Here is a 16,263-nt window from a genome sequence, read left to right on the forward strand (position 1 = left end):
ATAGTCCCTATGCAGTATAAAATGCATTTAAATTTACAGATTTTCAAAGACTGATTTCTAGATTTACCATGAGACCTAGATGGCCCCAATAAAAGTAATCAAGAAGCTGGTCTATCACAAATTGTTTATCACATTATGGTGATGTTATAAACTAATTTAGAATCCATCCATCAAACTAATGGATTTGATATTCAGTTTGTTCATTCATTCAGTATTTACTGAATACCTGCTCTATGCCTGATACTAGGCTGGGTACTATGGATAGTGTGATGACTAAGATGGAGTTGGTTCTTGCCCTCAGGTGCTTAGGGCCTGACAAGGGAAACAGACAGTAAGCAAATAGTTACATAATTATTTAGTTAGACATACACCACACTCTGGTCTCAGCTAATCATCTATCCTGCTGGTTTCCAGTGTGATTCTATACTCGGAACTGGAAAACTCCTCAAAGCCCAACCATAACAGACTCGCTACAGATTAGCATCAGTGTCTTGAAATAAATACCACACACCTATTAAAGCCTTAGGATCTTTCAAGAAAAACCAGCTACATGTCAGTGTTCAGATTTGTTGATGGTGTCAAAGTTAAACAAATCATAGTCCAAAATGAAGAAATCACCACATATTGGGGAGGGAAGGACATAAGCATTTCAGACCTTACTCCTGAGTCAGATGGTAAACCAACAACTTTTCCTAACTATAACTGCTTCTTCCATAATTAAGCTTTATGACATCATCAAAAAGCTAGCACCAAATTCTGTTTAAGCATAAAATGATTTAATAGTCTACTTTGCTAGTTTTCCAACTTTTTGAGGAAAAACTTGAAGACCATCTGTGCATTAGTTAAATTAGAAATAGTTCTATCTCCTTTAAATTTTAAAAACATTTCACCATTATTAAAAACCAGCTCCCTGTTTAAGATTTAGAAGACTTTTGATGTCTCAAGGAATACTTTAAATATGATTTTATTTCGTAGAAATCTGGTTTTAATTCCACTTTTCCTTTTATTTTGTGTAGTCCTACTGCAAATCAAAAATTTTTCTTTAACTTCCTCCATGCTCTGAGTTAAACAGAAACACATTAATACAGATGAGGAACAAACACTGACATGTTTATTTTCTTTTAAAACATCTGTCAAAAATAAAATATGCACTCCATTCTTATATTTATATGTATATAAATTAACCATAACAGTCTCTCTGTGACTATTCTGGGAGATAGTGAAAGACAGAGGAGCCTGGAGTGCTGTAGTCCATGGGGCCACAAAGAGTCGGACATGACTTAGCAATTGAACAACAACAAATCTCTCTTTACTTTATATCTCTCCTATCCTTAAACATACACATGCGCACACGTGCACACACACACACACATACACCAACACACACCTTAGTTCTCTTCCCTTTACCTGTATCCAGGCTATTTCCCCTTCCCTTCAGTGCCAAATTTACCAAGCCCCCCACTTTATTTCCTTCACAGTCTCTCTCAGCCTCTAATCTTCAAGTCACCAATTACTTCCATGTTTATACAGGCCAAATGGGCTTTCCTCATCTCGTTCTCAGTGAGTTCTGTAACACCTGATACTGCTGACCATCTCTTTTTTTTAATTCTCCTTCCTTAATCTCCATATTTTAAAATAGATTTCCCCCCTTCATCTGTAGCACTGCTCCAATTCTTCTTCTATATCTCTAATCATTTCCTCTGTATTTCCCTGGTAGCTCTGTTTCTCTTACAATATTACTCTTCATAGCATGGGTCCTGCTTTTCCACAGGGCTTTATCTTTGGTCTTGTTCTTTAGAAAATGAACCAGAAGCATTCAAACAATGTTTTGAACAGATGGATCAGTGGAATTAAAATCTTGAATTAAAATCCAAGCTGAATATTCTGAAAGACAAGGGACTTGGACTTAAAAGTTCTAGAAAGGCAATATTGGGAAGTGGCTGCAAACACAGATTCTGGAACCAGACTCTGTAAGTTAAATGCTGGCTCAGTCACCTCCAAACTATGTCATGTTGGACAAATCAACCTCTCTGTGCCTCAGGCTCCTCATCTGCAAAGTGAAGATAATAACTGTACCTACCTCAGGATTAAAGACTGGCATATTATAAGCACTATAAAACTATTATTAGATAAATTATAAGGTCACTAGCAATTAAAAAATCAAACTCATTAACTTATGGGTCTATCCTGTAATTTGACATTTTGTTTTTGTTATGGTTGTTTTTCAAAACCTTTAAAATATTCAAACTCCAACAGACTGAGTCATTCTAGTAACTTTAAAGAGTTTTTAACACAATACTACAGGTCTTTGATTCATTTAGATATTTGGCAAAACTAATATAATTATGTAAAGTTTAAAAAAAAAAAAAGGACAGTGTTGACACATAGAAACACATATACACACAAATACCTACACACACACAAATAGAAGACTGGAGATTTCAGATTTCTAGAGTTAGAAGGAAAATGCAAACCTGCTCTAACTGAATCATTTCACAGATCAGGAAACTGAAATTAGGAGAGATGAGTGATTTGTCCAAAATCAAATAGTAAGTGGCAGAATTGGGGTTAGAATGCAAGTCACTAAAGGCTGCATCTGTGAGTTGTTTAAAAAACATTTTCCCTCACATCTTCATGATGTGAAGAAATATTTTTTCTTAAAATGCAGTTTTGCTTTCAGGAAATGTTTTCTTACTCCGTTATGAGAAATGTGAAGTTTGATGAGAAGGAAACTATCCAAACTTTATCAATTATCAAATCCCACCTGAAGAATAGGGGTAGCTTTAGAAGTCATTCTATTCTGTAGCTGAAAATCTATCCACATCAAAGTAGACTATATATTTAAAGATTTTTTCCACAGTTACTCAAATAATAAAAGTAATTTTAAACGTTCACTGAGAAAATTTCCTTATTTGTTTCTGGAAACTTCATCTCTAGTAATCTTTTGAACAACAGGACATAAAAAATAAGGCAAAAAGTCACAAATAAATAGCAGTTTGAGACCTAACATTTATTTAGGACTTACTTTACACTGTCTGCAGTGCACTGCAACAGACTTTGTAAAATGACCAGAGGAATAACTTTATTCCTGCCCAGAGAAAGCTTGCAATCTATAAAAGGAGCTTAAACAAATGCATGTGAAAAAACATCATAAAATAAAGATTACTAAATATAGCACATGAATCACAAAAGGTTGGAAAAGACTCAGATGGACTTGCCCACCATCCTGAAAATTTTGAAGACTTGAAATCATGAGTTATAAGTTCTTTGTGTCCATGGCTATTCTACTTACAAGTCTCGTTATAGAGACTACTGAACAGTCATTTTTCAAACATAAAACAAGTTATATTACAGTTTATAACTGAAAAGTCCAAATAACAGAAACTTTTTTTAATATTAGCTAGGAATCTGTTACAGAGCCAAGGAACAAATGACTAAATCCCCTAAAACCATACAACAGTAACTCATATTCAACAAGGAGCTTGAGATCAAAAGTTTCTCATCTCAAGAATCTGGCATGCCATATACAGAATGCATTATAAAATGCATTTACACAGACACAAAAACCATTCTTCTCTATGAGAAGTTCTAGCGTACCAATCATTAAAATATTGTCTATTTTGGCTAAAGTACTTCCATTTCAAGACACAGCAAAGATTTTTTTTTTCCCCTCAACTGTTTTAAAAAGAAACCAGAAACTCTCAAAGTCTACTTATTATATTCCCTTGGTTTCAAATCTGAAGCGATACTGTAATCTTTCAGACCATTAAGTTATTCTTTACTATTATGAAAGTGTAACCTAATAAAGCACTTAAGCTACAGTCAGGTTATTAACAAACAAAATATTTTAATTGTTATATAATAACTCCAGCAAAACTGGCCAGCAGATTTGGCAACAAAACATACTTGGCTTTGGAGAAACAGAGTAATTTTGATATTTAAATATTCTGCATATATATCTAAAATGCAGCACCAGAATGTAAAGAAATAAAAAAATCGTATTAAATTAGAACACCTCAATTATTGCTATTTCTACTGCATACCATTTTTGTGTCCTTAGACAAGCTACTTAACCTCTCTGTGCCTCAATATTTCCATGTGTAAAGTAAAACTAGGGATACTTTATTATATGTACGGAACTAAGATTATAAATGTGAAAGGAGTGTGTAAAGTATAATCAGTTCAGTTCAGTTCAGTCGCTCAGTTATGTCCGACTCTTTGCGACACCATGGACTGTGGCACGCCAGGTCTCCCTGTCCACTACCAACTCCCAGACTTTACTCAAACTCGGTCAACTGAGTTGGTGATGCCATCCATCCATCTCATCCTCTGTCGTCCCCTTCTCCTCCTGCCTTCAATCTTTCCCAGCATCAGGGTCTTTTCAAATGAGTTAGTTCTTCACATCAGGTGGCCAAAAAATTGGAGTCTCAGCTTCAGCATCAGTCCTTCCAATGAATATTCAGGACTGATCTCCTTTAGGATGGACTGGTTGGATCTCCTTGCAGTCCAAGGGACTCTCAAGAGTCTTCTCCAACATCACAGTTCAAAAGCATCAATTCTTCTGCACTCAGCTTTCTTTATAGTCCAACTCTCACTTCCATACATGACCACTGGAAAAACCATAGCCTTGACTAGACGGACATTTTTGGTAAAGTAATATCTCTGCTTTTTAATATGCTATCTAGGTTGGTCATAACTTTTCTTCCAAGGAGCAAGCGTCTTTGAATTTCATGGCTGCATTTGTGGTGATTTTGGAGCCCCCAAAAACAAAGTCTGTCACTGTTTCCCCATCTATTTGCCATGAAGTGATGGGACCAGATGCCATAATCTTTGTTTTCTGAATGTTGAGCTTTAAGCCAACTTTTTCACTCTCCTCTTTTCACTTTCAGCAAGACACTTTTTAGTTCCTCTTCACTTTCTGCCATAAGGGTGGTGTCATCTGCATATCTGAGGTTATTGATATTTCTCCCGGCAATCTTGATTCCAGCTGTGCTTCCTCCAGCCCAGCGTTTCTCATGATATACTCTGCATATAAGTTAAATAAGCAGGGTGACAATATACAGCTTTGACATACTCCTTTTCCTATTTGGAACCAGTCTGTTGTTCCATGTCCAGTTCTAACAGTTGCTTCCTGACCTGCATACAGATTCCTCAAGAAGCAGGTCAGGTGGTCCGGTATTTCCATCTCTTTCAGAATTTTCCACAGTTTGTTGTGGTCCACACAGTCAAAGCCTTTGGCATAGTCAAAAGCAGAAGTAGATGTTTTTCTGGAACTCTTGCTTTTTCGATGATCCAACGGATTTTGGCAATTTGATCCCTGGTTCCTCTGCCTTCTCTAAATCCAGCTAGAACATCTGGAAGTTCTCAGTTCATGTACCGTTGAAGCCTGGCTTGAAAAATTTTGAGCATTACTTTACTAGCGTGTGAGATGAATGCCAGTGTGTGGCAGTTTGAGCATTCTTTGGCATTGCCTTTCTTTGGGACTGGAATGAAAACTGACCTTTTCCAGTCCTGTGGCCACTGCTGAGTTTCCCAAATTTGCTGGCATATTGAGTGCAGCACTTTCACAGCATCATCTTTTAGGATTTGAAATAACTCAACTGGAATTCCATCACCTCCACTAGCTTTGTTCGTAGTGGTGCTTTCTAAGGCCCACTTGACTTCACATTCCAGGATGTCTGGCTCTAGGTCAGTGATCACACCATCGTGATTACCTGGGTCGTGAAGATCTTTTTTGTACAGTTCTTCTGTGTACTCTTGCCACCTCTTCTTAATATCTTCTGCTTCTGTTAGGTCCATACCATTTCTGTCCTTTTTTGTGCCCATCTTTGCATGAAATTTTCCCTTGGTATCTCTAATTTCCTTGAAGAGATCTCTAGCCTTTCCCATTCTATTGTTTTCCTCTATTTCTTTGCATTGATCACTGAAGAAGGCTTTCATTCCCTCCTTGCTATTCTTTGGAACTCTGCATTCAAATGGGTATGTCTTTCCTTTTCTCCTCTGCCTTTGACTTCTCTTCTATTCACAGCTATTTGTAAGGCCTCCTCAGACAATCATTTTCTTTTTGCATTTCTTTTCCTTGGGGATGGTCTTGAAGCCTGCCTCCTGTACAATGTCACGAAGCTCTCTGTCCATAGTTCTTCAAGCACTCTATCTATCAGATCTAATCCCTTGAATCTAATGGTCATTTCCACTGTATAATCATAAGGGATTTGATTTAGGTCAAACCTGAATGGTCTAGTGGTTTTCCATACTTTTTTCAATTCAAGTCTGAATTTGGCAATAAGGAGTTCATGGTCTATGCCACAGGTAGCTCCTGGTCTTGTTTTTGCTGACTGTATAGAACTTCTCCATCTTTGGCTACAATGAATATAATCAATCTGATTTCGGTATTGACCATCTGGTGATGTCCATGTGTAGTTTTCTCTTGTGTTGTTGGAAGAGAGTGTTTGCTATGACCAGTACATTCTCTTGGCAAAACTCTATTAGACTTTGCCCTGCTTCAGGACCCAGAGATCCCACAGAGACTGAGACTAAGAATTGTGTTTGAGTGTCTCCTGTGGAGGTACGGGTCAGCAGCAGGCTGATGCAGGGGCAGGAGCTCTGAGTGCAGCAGACCTGGGTGTGGCATAAGCCCTCTAGGAGGTGGTTGCCATTAACCCCATCACAGAGCTGCCAGAACTTGCACAGGACTGGGAAACAAACTCTTGGTGGGCACAAAAAGAACTTTATGTGCACCAGGACCCAGGAGAAAGGAGCAATGACCCCATAAGAGACTGATCCAGACTTGCCGGTAAGTGTCCAGGAGTCTCCAGCAGCGGCATGGGTCAGCGGTAGCCTGCTGCAGGGCTGGGGGCACTGAGTGTAGCAGTGCATACATGGGACCTTTGAAGGAGGTCACCATTATCTTCATTACCTCCACCATAGTTTGGCCCCAGGTAAATAACAGCTGAAACTCCAATACTTTGGCCACCTCATGCTGGCTGAGTTGACTCATTGGAAAAGACTTTGATGCTGGGAGGGATTTGGGGCAGGAGGAAAAGGGGACGACAGAGGATGAGATGGCTGGATGGTATCACCGACTCGATGGACATGAGTTTGGGTGAACTCCGGGAGCTGGTGATGGATAGGGAGGCCTGGTGTGCTGCAGTTTATGGGGCTGCAAAGAGTCGGACGCGACTGAGCGACTGAACTGAACTAACAGGGAGGGAACATAGCCCCACCCATCAACAGAAAATTGGATTATAAATTTACTGAGCATGGCCCTGAACATCAGAACAAGACCCAATTTCTAACTCAGTCTCTCCCATCAGGAAGCTTCCATAAGCTTCTTATCCTTCTCCATCAGAGGACAGACAGACTAAAAACCACAAGCACAGAAAACTAACCAATCTGATCACATGGACCACCGCCTTGTCTAACTCAACGAAACTATGAGCCATGCCATATAGGGCCACCCAAGACGGATGGATTATGATGGAAAGTTCTGACAAAATGTGGTCCCACTGGAGAAGGGAATGGCAAACCACTTCAGTATTCACACGTTGAGAACCCCATGGAGGGTATGAAAAGGCAGAAAGATAGGACACTGAAAGATGAAAGACCTCCCCAGTTTGGTAGGTGCCCAATATGCTACTGGAGATCAGTGGAGAAATAATTCCAGAAAGAATGAAGAGACAGAGACAAAGCAAAACAATTCCCAGTTGTGGATGTGACTGGTGATGGAAGCAAAGTCCACTGCTGTAAAGAGCAGTGTTGCAGGAACCTGGAATGTCAGGTCCATGAATCAAGGCAAATTGGAAGCGGTTAAACAGGAGATGGCAAGAGTGAACATCGACATTTTAGGAATCAGCAAACTAAATGGACTGGAATGGGTGAATGTAACTCAGACGACCATTATATCTACTACTGTGGGCAGGAATCCCTTAGAAGAAATGCAGTAGCCCTCATAGTCAACAAAAGAGTCCGAAATGCAGTACTTGGATGCAATCTCAAAAACGACAGAATGATCTCGGTTCGTTTCCAAGGCAAACCATTCAATATCACAGTAATCCAAGTCTATGCCCCAACCAGTAATGTTGAAGAAGCTGCAGTTGAACGGTTCTATGAAGACCTACAAGACCTTCTAAAACTAACACCCAAAAAAGATGTCCTTTTCATTATAGGGGACTGGAATGCAAAAGTAAATTATAATGGGCGTATACATTAAAGGTATCCATATTTGTATATGAATGAAAAAGAAAATGGATATATAATGCTCTTGATATAATCATTAACTAAACTCAGGTTAAGTGAATCCTCAGACAACTCTGTTCTATTTTTTATAATGTGCTTAAGACCTGAATAACAGTATATCTTAAAGTAAGCTAACAATTTATTTGGAAAAAAGCCTTCTAAAATAAGGATTTTTTTTATAAGTCTCTCTCTTCTAAGAAAAGACATTTTTTTTAAATTTTTTTTAATTGGAGGGTAATTACTTTACAATATTGTGGTGGTTTTTGCCATACATTGACATGAATCAACCATGGGTGTACATGTGTTCCCCATCCTGACCCTCCCTCCCACATCCCTCCCCACTCCATCCCTCAGGGTCATCCCAGCGCACCAGTTCTGAGCACCCTGTCTCATGCACCAAATCTGGACGGGCAATCTATTTCACATATGATAATATACATATTTCAATGCTATTCTCTCAAATCATCCCACCTCGCCTTCTCCCACAGAGTCTAAAAGACTGTTCTATACATCTGTGTCTCTTTTGCTGTCTTGCATATAGTGTCATCGTTACCATCTTTTTAAATTCCATATATATGCGTTAGTATACTGTATTGGTGTTTTTCTTTCTGACTTACTTTGCTCTGTATAATAGGCTCCAGTTTCATCCACCTCATTAGAACTGATTCAAATGCATTCTTTTTAATGGCTGAGTAATAGTCCATTGTGTATATGTACCACAGCTTTCTTATTCATTTGTCCGCTGATGGATCTAAGTTGCTTCCATGTCCTGACTATTGTAAACAGTGCTGCGATGAACACTGGGGTACACGTGTCTCTTTCAACTCTGGTTTCCTCAGTGTGTATGCCCAGCAGTGGGATTGCTGGGTCATATAGCAGTTCTATTTCCAGTTTTTTAAGGAATCTCCACACTGTTCTCCGTAGTGGCTGTACTAGTTTGCATTCCCACCAACAGTGTAAGAGGGTTCCCTTTTCCCGCACCCTTTCCAACATTTATTGTTTGTAGATTTTTGGATCGCAGCCATTCTAACCGCTGTGAGATGGTACCTCATTGTGGTTTTGATTTGCATTTCTCTGATAATGAGTGATGTTGAGCATCTCTTCATGTGTTTGTTAGCAATCTGTATGTCTTCTTTGGAAAAATGTCTGTTTAGTTCTTTGGCCCATTTTTGATTGGGTCATCTATTTTTCTGGAATTGAGCTGCAGGAGTTGCTTGTATATTTTTGAGATTAATTCTTTGAAAGACATATTTTTAAAATAGCAAGTATTTTTCAAAATTCATTTAGTCACTTCTTTTTTCAGCCAGAGAAGGAAACTGGCTAGAAGATTATGAAAGCAGAGATAAGTAAATGGCCAAACTTCAAGATCCATGTGTAGTTGTGAAGTCCCAAAACAAAAGGAGCTGTATCCTTTTGAAGGAGACTTTATACACTAATCTCCTTTGATTACTAAAGAAATTCCTCTTGCCTCCGAAGATTTTATATAAAGGTATATACTAAACAAAAATTTCCAAGAAACAAATAATATACGTTAAGAAAAGATGCCACTCTTCTAAGCATGTATTCGGTATTACTTTAGGCATTAACTTAGAAAATGTCATTGTCATTCTGTAAAACTCTCTTTTAAGGCCTTCCGTGGGAATAAACCTTTGGCAAACTTTTTGAATCATTAACATCACCAGTCAACCTTTCTGCACTATGAAAGTCTTTCTTATTCTTTGTCCAAAGTTACAAGTTTCTGGTTCATGCTGCTTGAATCTGCAGATACTAGACACCAACCCTTCTCCACACACAAAAAAAGCAACAAGGTCTAACAACAATCCACTCCAATAATTTCACCAAGGTGACTTTTTTCTTAGCTCTAAAGCTTAGATTCAGAGATAAGCACAAAGCTGATAAGATACATCTCTGGCTAGTACAACCATAAATAAAGCAAAGACAGGTCATCTCTAACTGAACTTTCTGCTGGAATTTGGCACTGCCCATGTTATTTCTTAGAGCAGCAAAATAGATTTAAATTTCTCTAAGCAAAACAGATGTAAATATACACCTTAAACGATGATGAAAAACCGTGAACTTTCCCTTAGTGAAGCATACATAAAATTGCTTTGTTCAATAAACACTGAGTGACTGGCGTTGTGCCGAGTGTCAGCTGTAGTCATAAAAAAGCACACGACACTTCCCGTCTTTCCGAGGCCTGTGATACATATGAGAAGACAAGCCTTGGAGACCAGAAACTAGGGACCAATAAAGAAAGAAGTCTTTTAAAAAAGCAGGTGTCACGTGATATAAGAAACAGTTTATGAAGCTCTAATGGTTGATCACAATCTTTTTCTCAAACTAGTAGTCCAAGCTATTCCTTCTGCATGAACTTGCTGGTACATTTAAAGAAATCCACCCTATTTCCTCGGTCACAAATGAATGGACCATGGGTCATGAGCCAGATTATTGCAGAAATTCCATATAATTATATGTATATATATATGTATATGTATATGTATATATATATATATATATATATATATATATATATATATATAATCAAGCTCTTTATGTTTGGGGAGTCTGAATAAGACATGTGAGAAAAAGACTAAAGTGGAATTACTGGAGCTGCTGTTGAGTCAGGAATGACAACAAGCCACTACTCTAAGTCTCCATGAGGACTAGTGTACGTTCCAAGCTATGAAATATAAGAGTTGGTTTATTAAATAATGGTATACTAAACAGTCAATAGCTACATCTACTTTTTTATAAATTAAAATATTTGTTAAACACATGTCCAATTATAAAATAAAACAATATGGTTTGCTTATTGGCTCCGTTAATTTTCATTTATACTAAGCAAAACCTGGGGGCATCAAAATTCCTACACTTCTTAATTTCTAATGCAGTCACACAGTATCAATTACAGTAATTTCTGTCAATGAAATTAAGAGCCTGACTAAGACTTCTACGTCTTTCTTTTTTTCCCCTTATTTATTTTTATTGAGATTTCTACATCTTTCTGCACAAGAAATGATGCCAGCTAACTTTTTAATAAAACTGTTAGTATATTTTATATTGAAAAAAATGGAAAAGAAAACTAAGCATGTAAGCATGAGATCATTATGTCTCTCATTCTCATTTTAGCAAGAACAAAAAGAACAACCCAGGACTTAATCAAATTCCTGTCTAATGACATAGTCATCATGATAAAATTAACTTCCTTATCCCTACTGTTGAAAAAAATAAAGCAAGAAAAAGTAAAAAAGGATGCTCTCTCTCTCTCTAAGGACTTCTAACGACTGTTATCTAGTTCAGTTCATGCTTATCCTCACTTTTCCTTGATATAAAACACTAAGATATGATAAATCAGTAATTAGGAAATGAAAAACTCAAACAGAATGTGAGAGTCCAACAGTTTGCTTAAACATGAGACAGTTCCTTCCAGAACATCAGAAGGTTGCAGGGAGGGTGACAAATAATTTTCTAGTAGCACTTTTCACAGCAAACTAATGAGAATTAGCTTTTACAAATGTAAGAAATGTAACATATTCATTAAAAAAAAAGAACAGCATTCGTCTTCCTTTGTAAAAACACAGTCCTTTTAAGGCTACAATAATTTTCTTCGTAACAAATACTTGTTCTCCTCCCTAGAAAAATGCTACTAGTCATGATGTCAATCTGTGGCTTGACAATTGCTACTTTTAATGTATACTGTACTGTTTTCATCAAATAATACAGAAATTATCCCAAACCTAAGGAAAAGTATTCAGCTATTTCAGTGCTTCTTTTGTGGTTATATTCATTATATATACACATCAACACATTCGTTTTAACACCCATCGAGTCTCTTCTTCATAGTGCTGGATCCCATTTACATTTCCCCCCAACATAACTGTGTCAACCCAAAGCAACACCAAGTTCTCATCAGCCAGTAGAGCTGGAGCCTTGCTGAAACCCTGTTTTCAGCTGCCCCCTTGCTGCTAAAAATGAACTTTGAGGCTGGTGCAGTATAGAAACACACCGATTACATCTGAGAGAATAGACTGAGCACAGGGAGTTTTTGAGAAAAGGCAGAAGTCATGAGATACCTTCACTAGAGTATCCCAAATCTCCTAACACATTTGATTAACGACTACACATACATGAAATGTTTGACTGCCCTAATCTTCGAGTCCAAAATTCTGAGCCACTAAATATTTATACTTCAGGAAAAGAATTAACTGAAAATTTCAGTGATAGTGAGTTGTGACAATAATCAGACAATGCATCATTTACTGTCAGCATATGCTTATTTCTATCATGCCTCTCCACATTCTTTAAAAAAAGAAAAAGAAAAACCTAGGATACAAACTACCAAGAAATTCTAACCTATTCATATGTTACTGGTTTAACATACAGCACTTTACGAGAGATATTCAAATGGTAATTCTATGAAAAATGTATTTTCATTTTAGAGGAAAAGTAGATGGCATGAAAATAAGCTATGCGTTTTACCCCATTTAGTCTAACATTTGTAACATTCAGAAGTGGTCATATAAACATTTTCTTTTGCATGAGTGACTAATTGTCTTATACATTCTTCACTAATAAGAGTAAATGCTTGATGAAGGAGAGAGAAAAGAATAGAAAGTCTCAGTCACATAGATTCAAACATTCCACATGTAATGTATTAATCAGCCCATAACTCATATTAAGCTAAAATTTAGGAACTCTACTTTCCATTAACCAAATGGGAAAACCAAACCACCATAAAACCTAAAAAGAAATTTTTATGTTTTTACTTCTCCTTTAGTTATAAACAAAAAATATGGCTATAGGGACAACAAAGAATAAAAATCAATAAGCAGCTTATATTTTCTAAATAGTGTCTGGTATCAACTCCATGTTCTTCATAACTTGAACAGCTCAAGGTCAAGCTTGTATTATAGCACTTAGAGTGTTCTACTCATACAATTTATTGTATATTGCTTCCCATCTCATATATTTTTATCTTCCATAGTATGCAGCCCAATGCCTTATGTACAGCAAATATTCAAAAATATTTCTTTTATTCTCTCCAAATGAACTTACCCTTCGAAACGACACAACATAAAACGTGTCTCCCCTTCTGCGGATAGCTTCAAAGAAGTCTTGGTAACTTCTGGGTGAAGCATAATACACCTGTAGCTCACTCCCTGAGTTCCTGCTGAAGTAAGAAAATGGCAAAGTGCTCTTAAACCGATGAATTTCTATCCACTCAAAAATGCTTCCTAATCTAAGGTGACATCTGAATCATAAGAATCTCTCTCAACCAAAATATTAGTAGCATTTTGGCAGCAATTTTTGCAATAACATTTTGAAAAGCTAAGATCCAGTTCACTAGAGCTAAACTCTCATTTCTGAATGCTCTAAATGTACCAGTCAAGTGCACTGCAAAGCACGTAAAAACAACAGAAGTACCAGAAAACAGACTTCTACATCAGTTTGCATGATTTTAAAATTTTGGTAAGAAAAATTAAGTCTGAGGAAAAGTTCTTTTTCACCGTTCTGTCAAATCTGTGAATGCATACTTGCTTATGAGGCTGTACAAAAGGGGAAAAAGAGCTTAGGATTTGGAAACAAATATACCTGTCTCTGAATTCCTGTTCCACCCCTCAATTGGGCAATTGTGGGGGAAATCCATCCCAGAGCAACTTCATTTTCCTCATCAGTAAAATGAGGGTAACTACATAAACCTTTCAGGACTGTCCCTGGGGTCAGAGATGTTCGTACCAACCATGTTACTCCTATGGGTCCTTTTGCAGAGGAGTCACTCAACAATGATTAGCCATAGATACTAAAAGTATCATGTCAGTGCCTTGATAAAATTATATCTAAAAATGTAATACCTCAAACCACATCATATCCCGAAAGATGTACTCAAATGGTGTTAATATAGTTCTTAATAATATTTTCAGGGTCTTTTATTGTTTAGCACAGTAAGCTAACACCCAAAAGTTAAAGAGAGTAAAAAAAATGTTTATCTTTCTTCAAAAACAAAAATCATATATATTTAATTCTTATAGGTTCTTCTATATCTTCAAACTTATTAACTTAAGAGGACGGAAAGATTGACCTAAAAGGAAATTATAAATGAGCCATAAAAACTTCCTTTGAAATAGTTTCATGTACTCAATAGGCCATTTCTAACTATAATATTTTACCTGTACAACTCTTATTATTTACGGTAGTTACGTTCTATAAAGTCAGTGCGAACTCTGAACGAGAAAACACTGAACTGTTCTCCTAAGGGAAATACAGGTGAGATTGCTGTGAGCCCTTAGTTACAGCATTTTTGTGAACTGATCATCATATAACCTTGCTTTATATGTTTCCATTTAAAGACACTTTCTTTAACAAATACTGTTCACTCATTAACAAAGCACTCACAGGCAACACCACTATAACCCGTGTACACACGAAGTTTACCTAATACACGTTTTCTCTACACAGCACAATACGGCTTTCTCGGGCTCTCACAAAACTAGGCAGCACACTGCAGAACTATGCTTGTAGGCAATTTTAAATGATGAATTTACAAGCAAAAATCATACAATGTAAAAAATACGGCACTAAATAGATCTCAGAAAGGACAAGTGTTTATAGTATGAGAGCTGAAACAGGAAGCCAAAGTACTGCTTTGCTGAAATTCACCTGGGAATGCAAATGACCATGAAAGTACCTTGAATATTGATTGGCGGTACAAATAAATTTTCTCAAGTAAGAGGATTCATAAATACAGAATGCATGAATAAAGAAGGTCAACTATAATTCCCTTTAAAACATTTTTTAAAAACTGTTTTTTAAATAGCAGTTTAGGTTCAAGCAGTTTTCAGTTTTAAATATTAAGTTTGGGATTAAAAGAAATGCAAAAAGGCAAAATGGTTTTCGGAGGAGGCCTTACCGATAGCTGTGAAAAGAAGAGAAGCAAAAGGCAAAGAGAAAAGGAAAAATATTCCCATTTGAATGTAGAGTTCCAAAGAATAGCAAGGAGAGATAAGAAAGCCTTCCTCAGTGACCAGTGCAAAGAAATAGAGGAAAACAACAGAATGGGAAAGTCTAGAGATCTCTTCAAGAAAATTAGAGATACCAAAGGAACATTTTATGCAAAGATGGGCATGAAAAAGGACAGAAATGGTATGGACCTAACAGAAGCAGAAGATATTAAGAAGAGGTGGCAAGAATACAGAGAAGAACTGTACAAAAAAGATCTTCATAACCCAGATAATCACGATGGTGTGATCACCAGCCTAGAGCCAGACATCCTGGAATGTGAAGTCAGGTGGGCCTTAGGAAGCATCACTACAAACAAAGCTAGTGGAGGTGATGGAATTCCAGTTGAGCTATGTCAACTCCTAAAAGATGATGCTTTGAAAGTGCTGCTCTCAATATGCCAGCAAATTTGGAAAACTCAGCAGTGGCCACAGGACTGGAAAGGGTCAGTTTTCATTCCAATCCCAAAGAAAGGCAATGCCAAAGAATACTCAAACGACCGCACAATTGCACTCATCTCACATGCTAGCAAAGTAATGCTCAAAATTTTTCAAGCCAGGCTTCAGTGGTATGTGAACTGTGAACTTCCAGATGTTCAGGCTGGATTTCAGACTGCCAACATCCGTTGGATCATTAAAAAAGCAAGAGAGTTCCAGAAAAACATCTACTTCTGCTTTTGACTATGCCAAAGGCTTTGACTGTGTGGACCACAACAAACTGTGGAAAATTGTTCAAGAGATGGGAATACCAGACCACCTGACTTGCCTCTTGAGAAATCTGTATGCAGGTCAGGAAGCAACTGTTAGACTGGACATGGAACAACAGACTGGTTCCAAATAGGGAAAGGAGTATGTCAAGGTTGTATATTGTCACCCTGCTTATTTAACTTATATGCAGAGTATATCATGAGAAATGCTGGGCTGGATGAAGCACAAGCTGGAATCAAGATTTCCAGGAGAAATATCAATAACCTCAGATATGCAGATGACACCACCCTTATGGCAGAAAGCAAAGGAGAACTGAAGAGCCTCT

At 37.3% G+C, this 16,263-nt stretch overlaps 1 protein-coding gene across 3 annotated transcripts in view; it reads right to left on the reverse strand.

Moving 5' to 3' along the window:
- The window catches only part of ATF6 (activating transcription factor 6), a 234,143-nt gene that overhangs the window by 121,259 nt on the left and 96,621 nt on the right, over positions 1-16,263 (reverse strand). For 2 of the 3 annotated variants that reach the window (XM_027527476.1, XM_027527490.1), the window contains exon 14: positions 13,291-13,405. In XM_027527476.1, coding sequence (XP_027383277.1) covers positions 13,291-13,405 — 115 coding nt within the window. The remainder of the gene's footprint in view (positions 1-13,290; positions 13,406-16,263) is intronic. The other variant, XM_027527485.1, reaches the window with a different exon arrangement.

This window comes from Bos indicus x Bos taurus, chromosome 3, assembly GCF_003369695.1.
Source record: "Bos indicus x Bos taurus breed Angus x Brahman F1 hybrid chromosome 3, Bos_hybrid_MaternalHap_v2.0, whole genome shotgun sequence".
Lineage (NCBI taxonomy): Eukaryota > Metazoa > Chordata > Mammalia > Artiodactyla > Bovidae > Bos > Bos indicus x Bos taurus.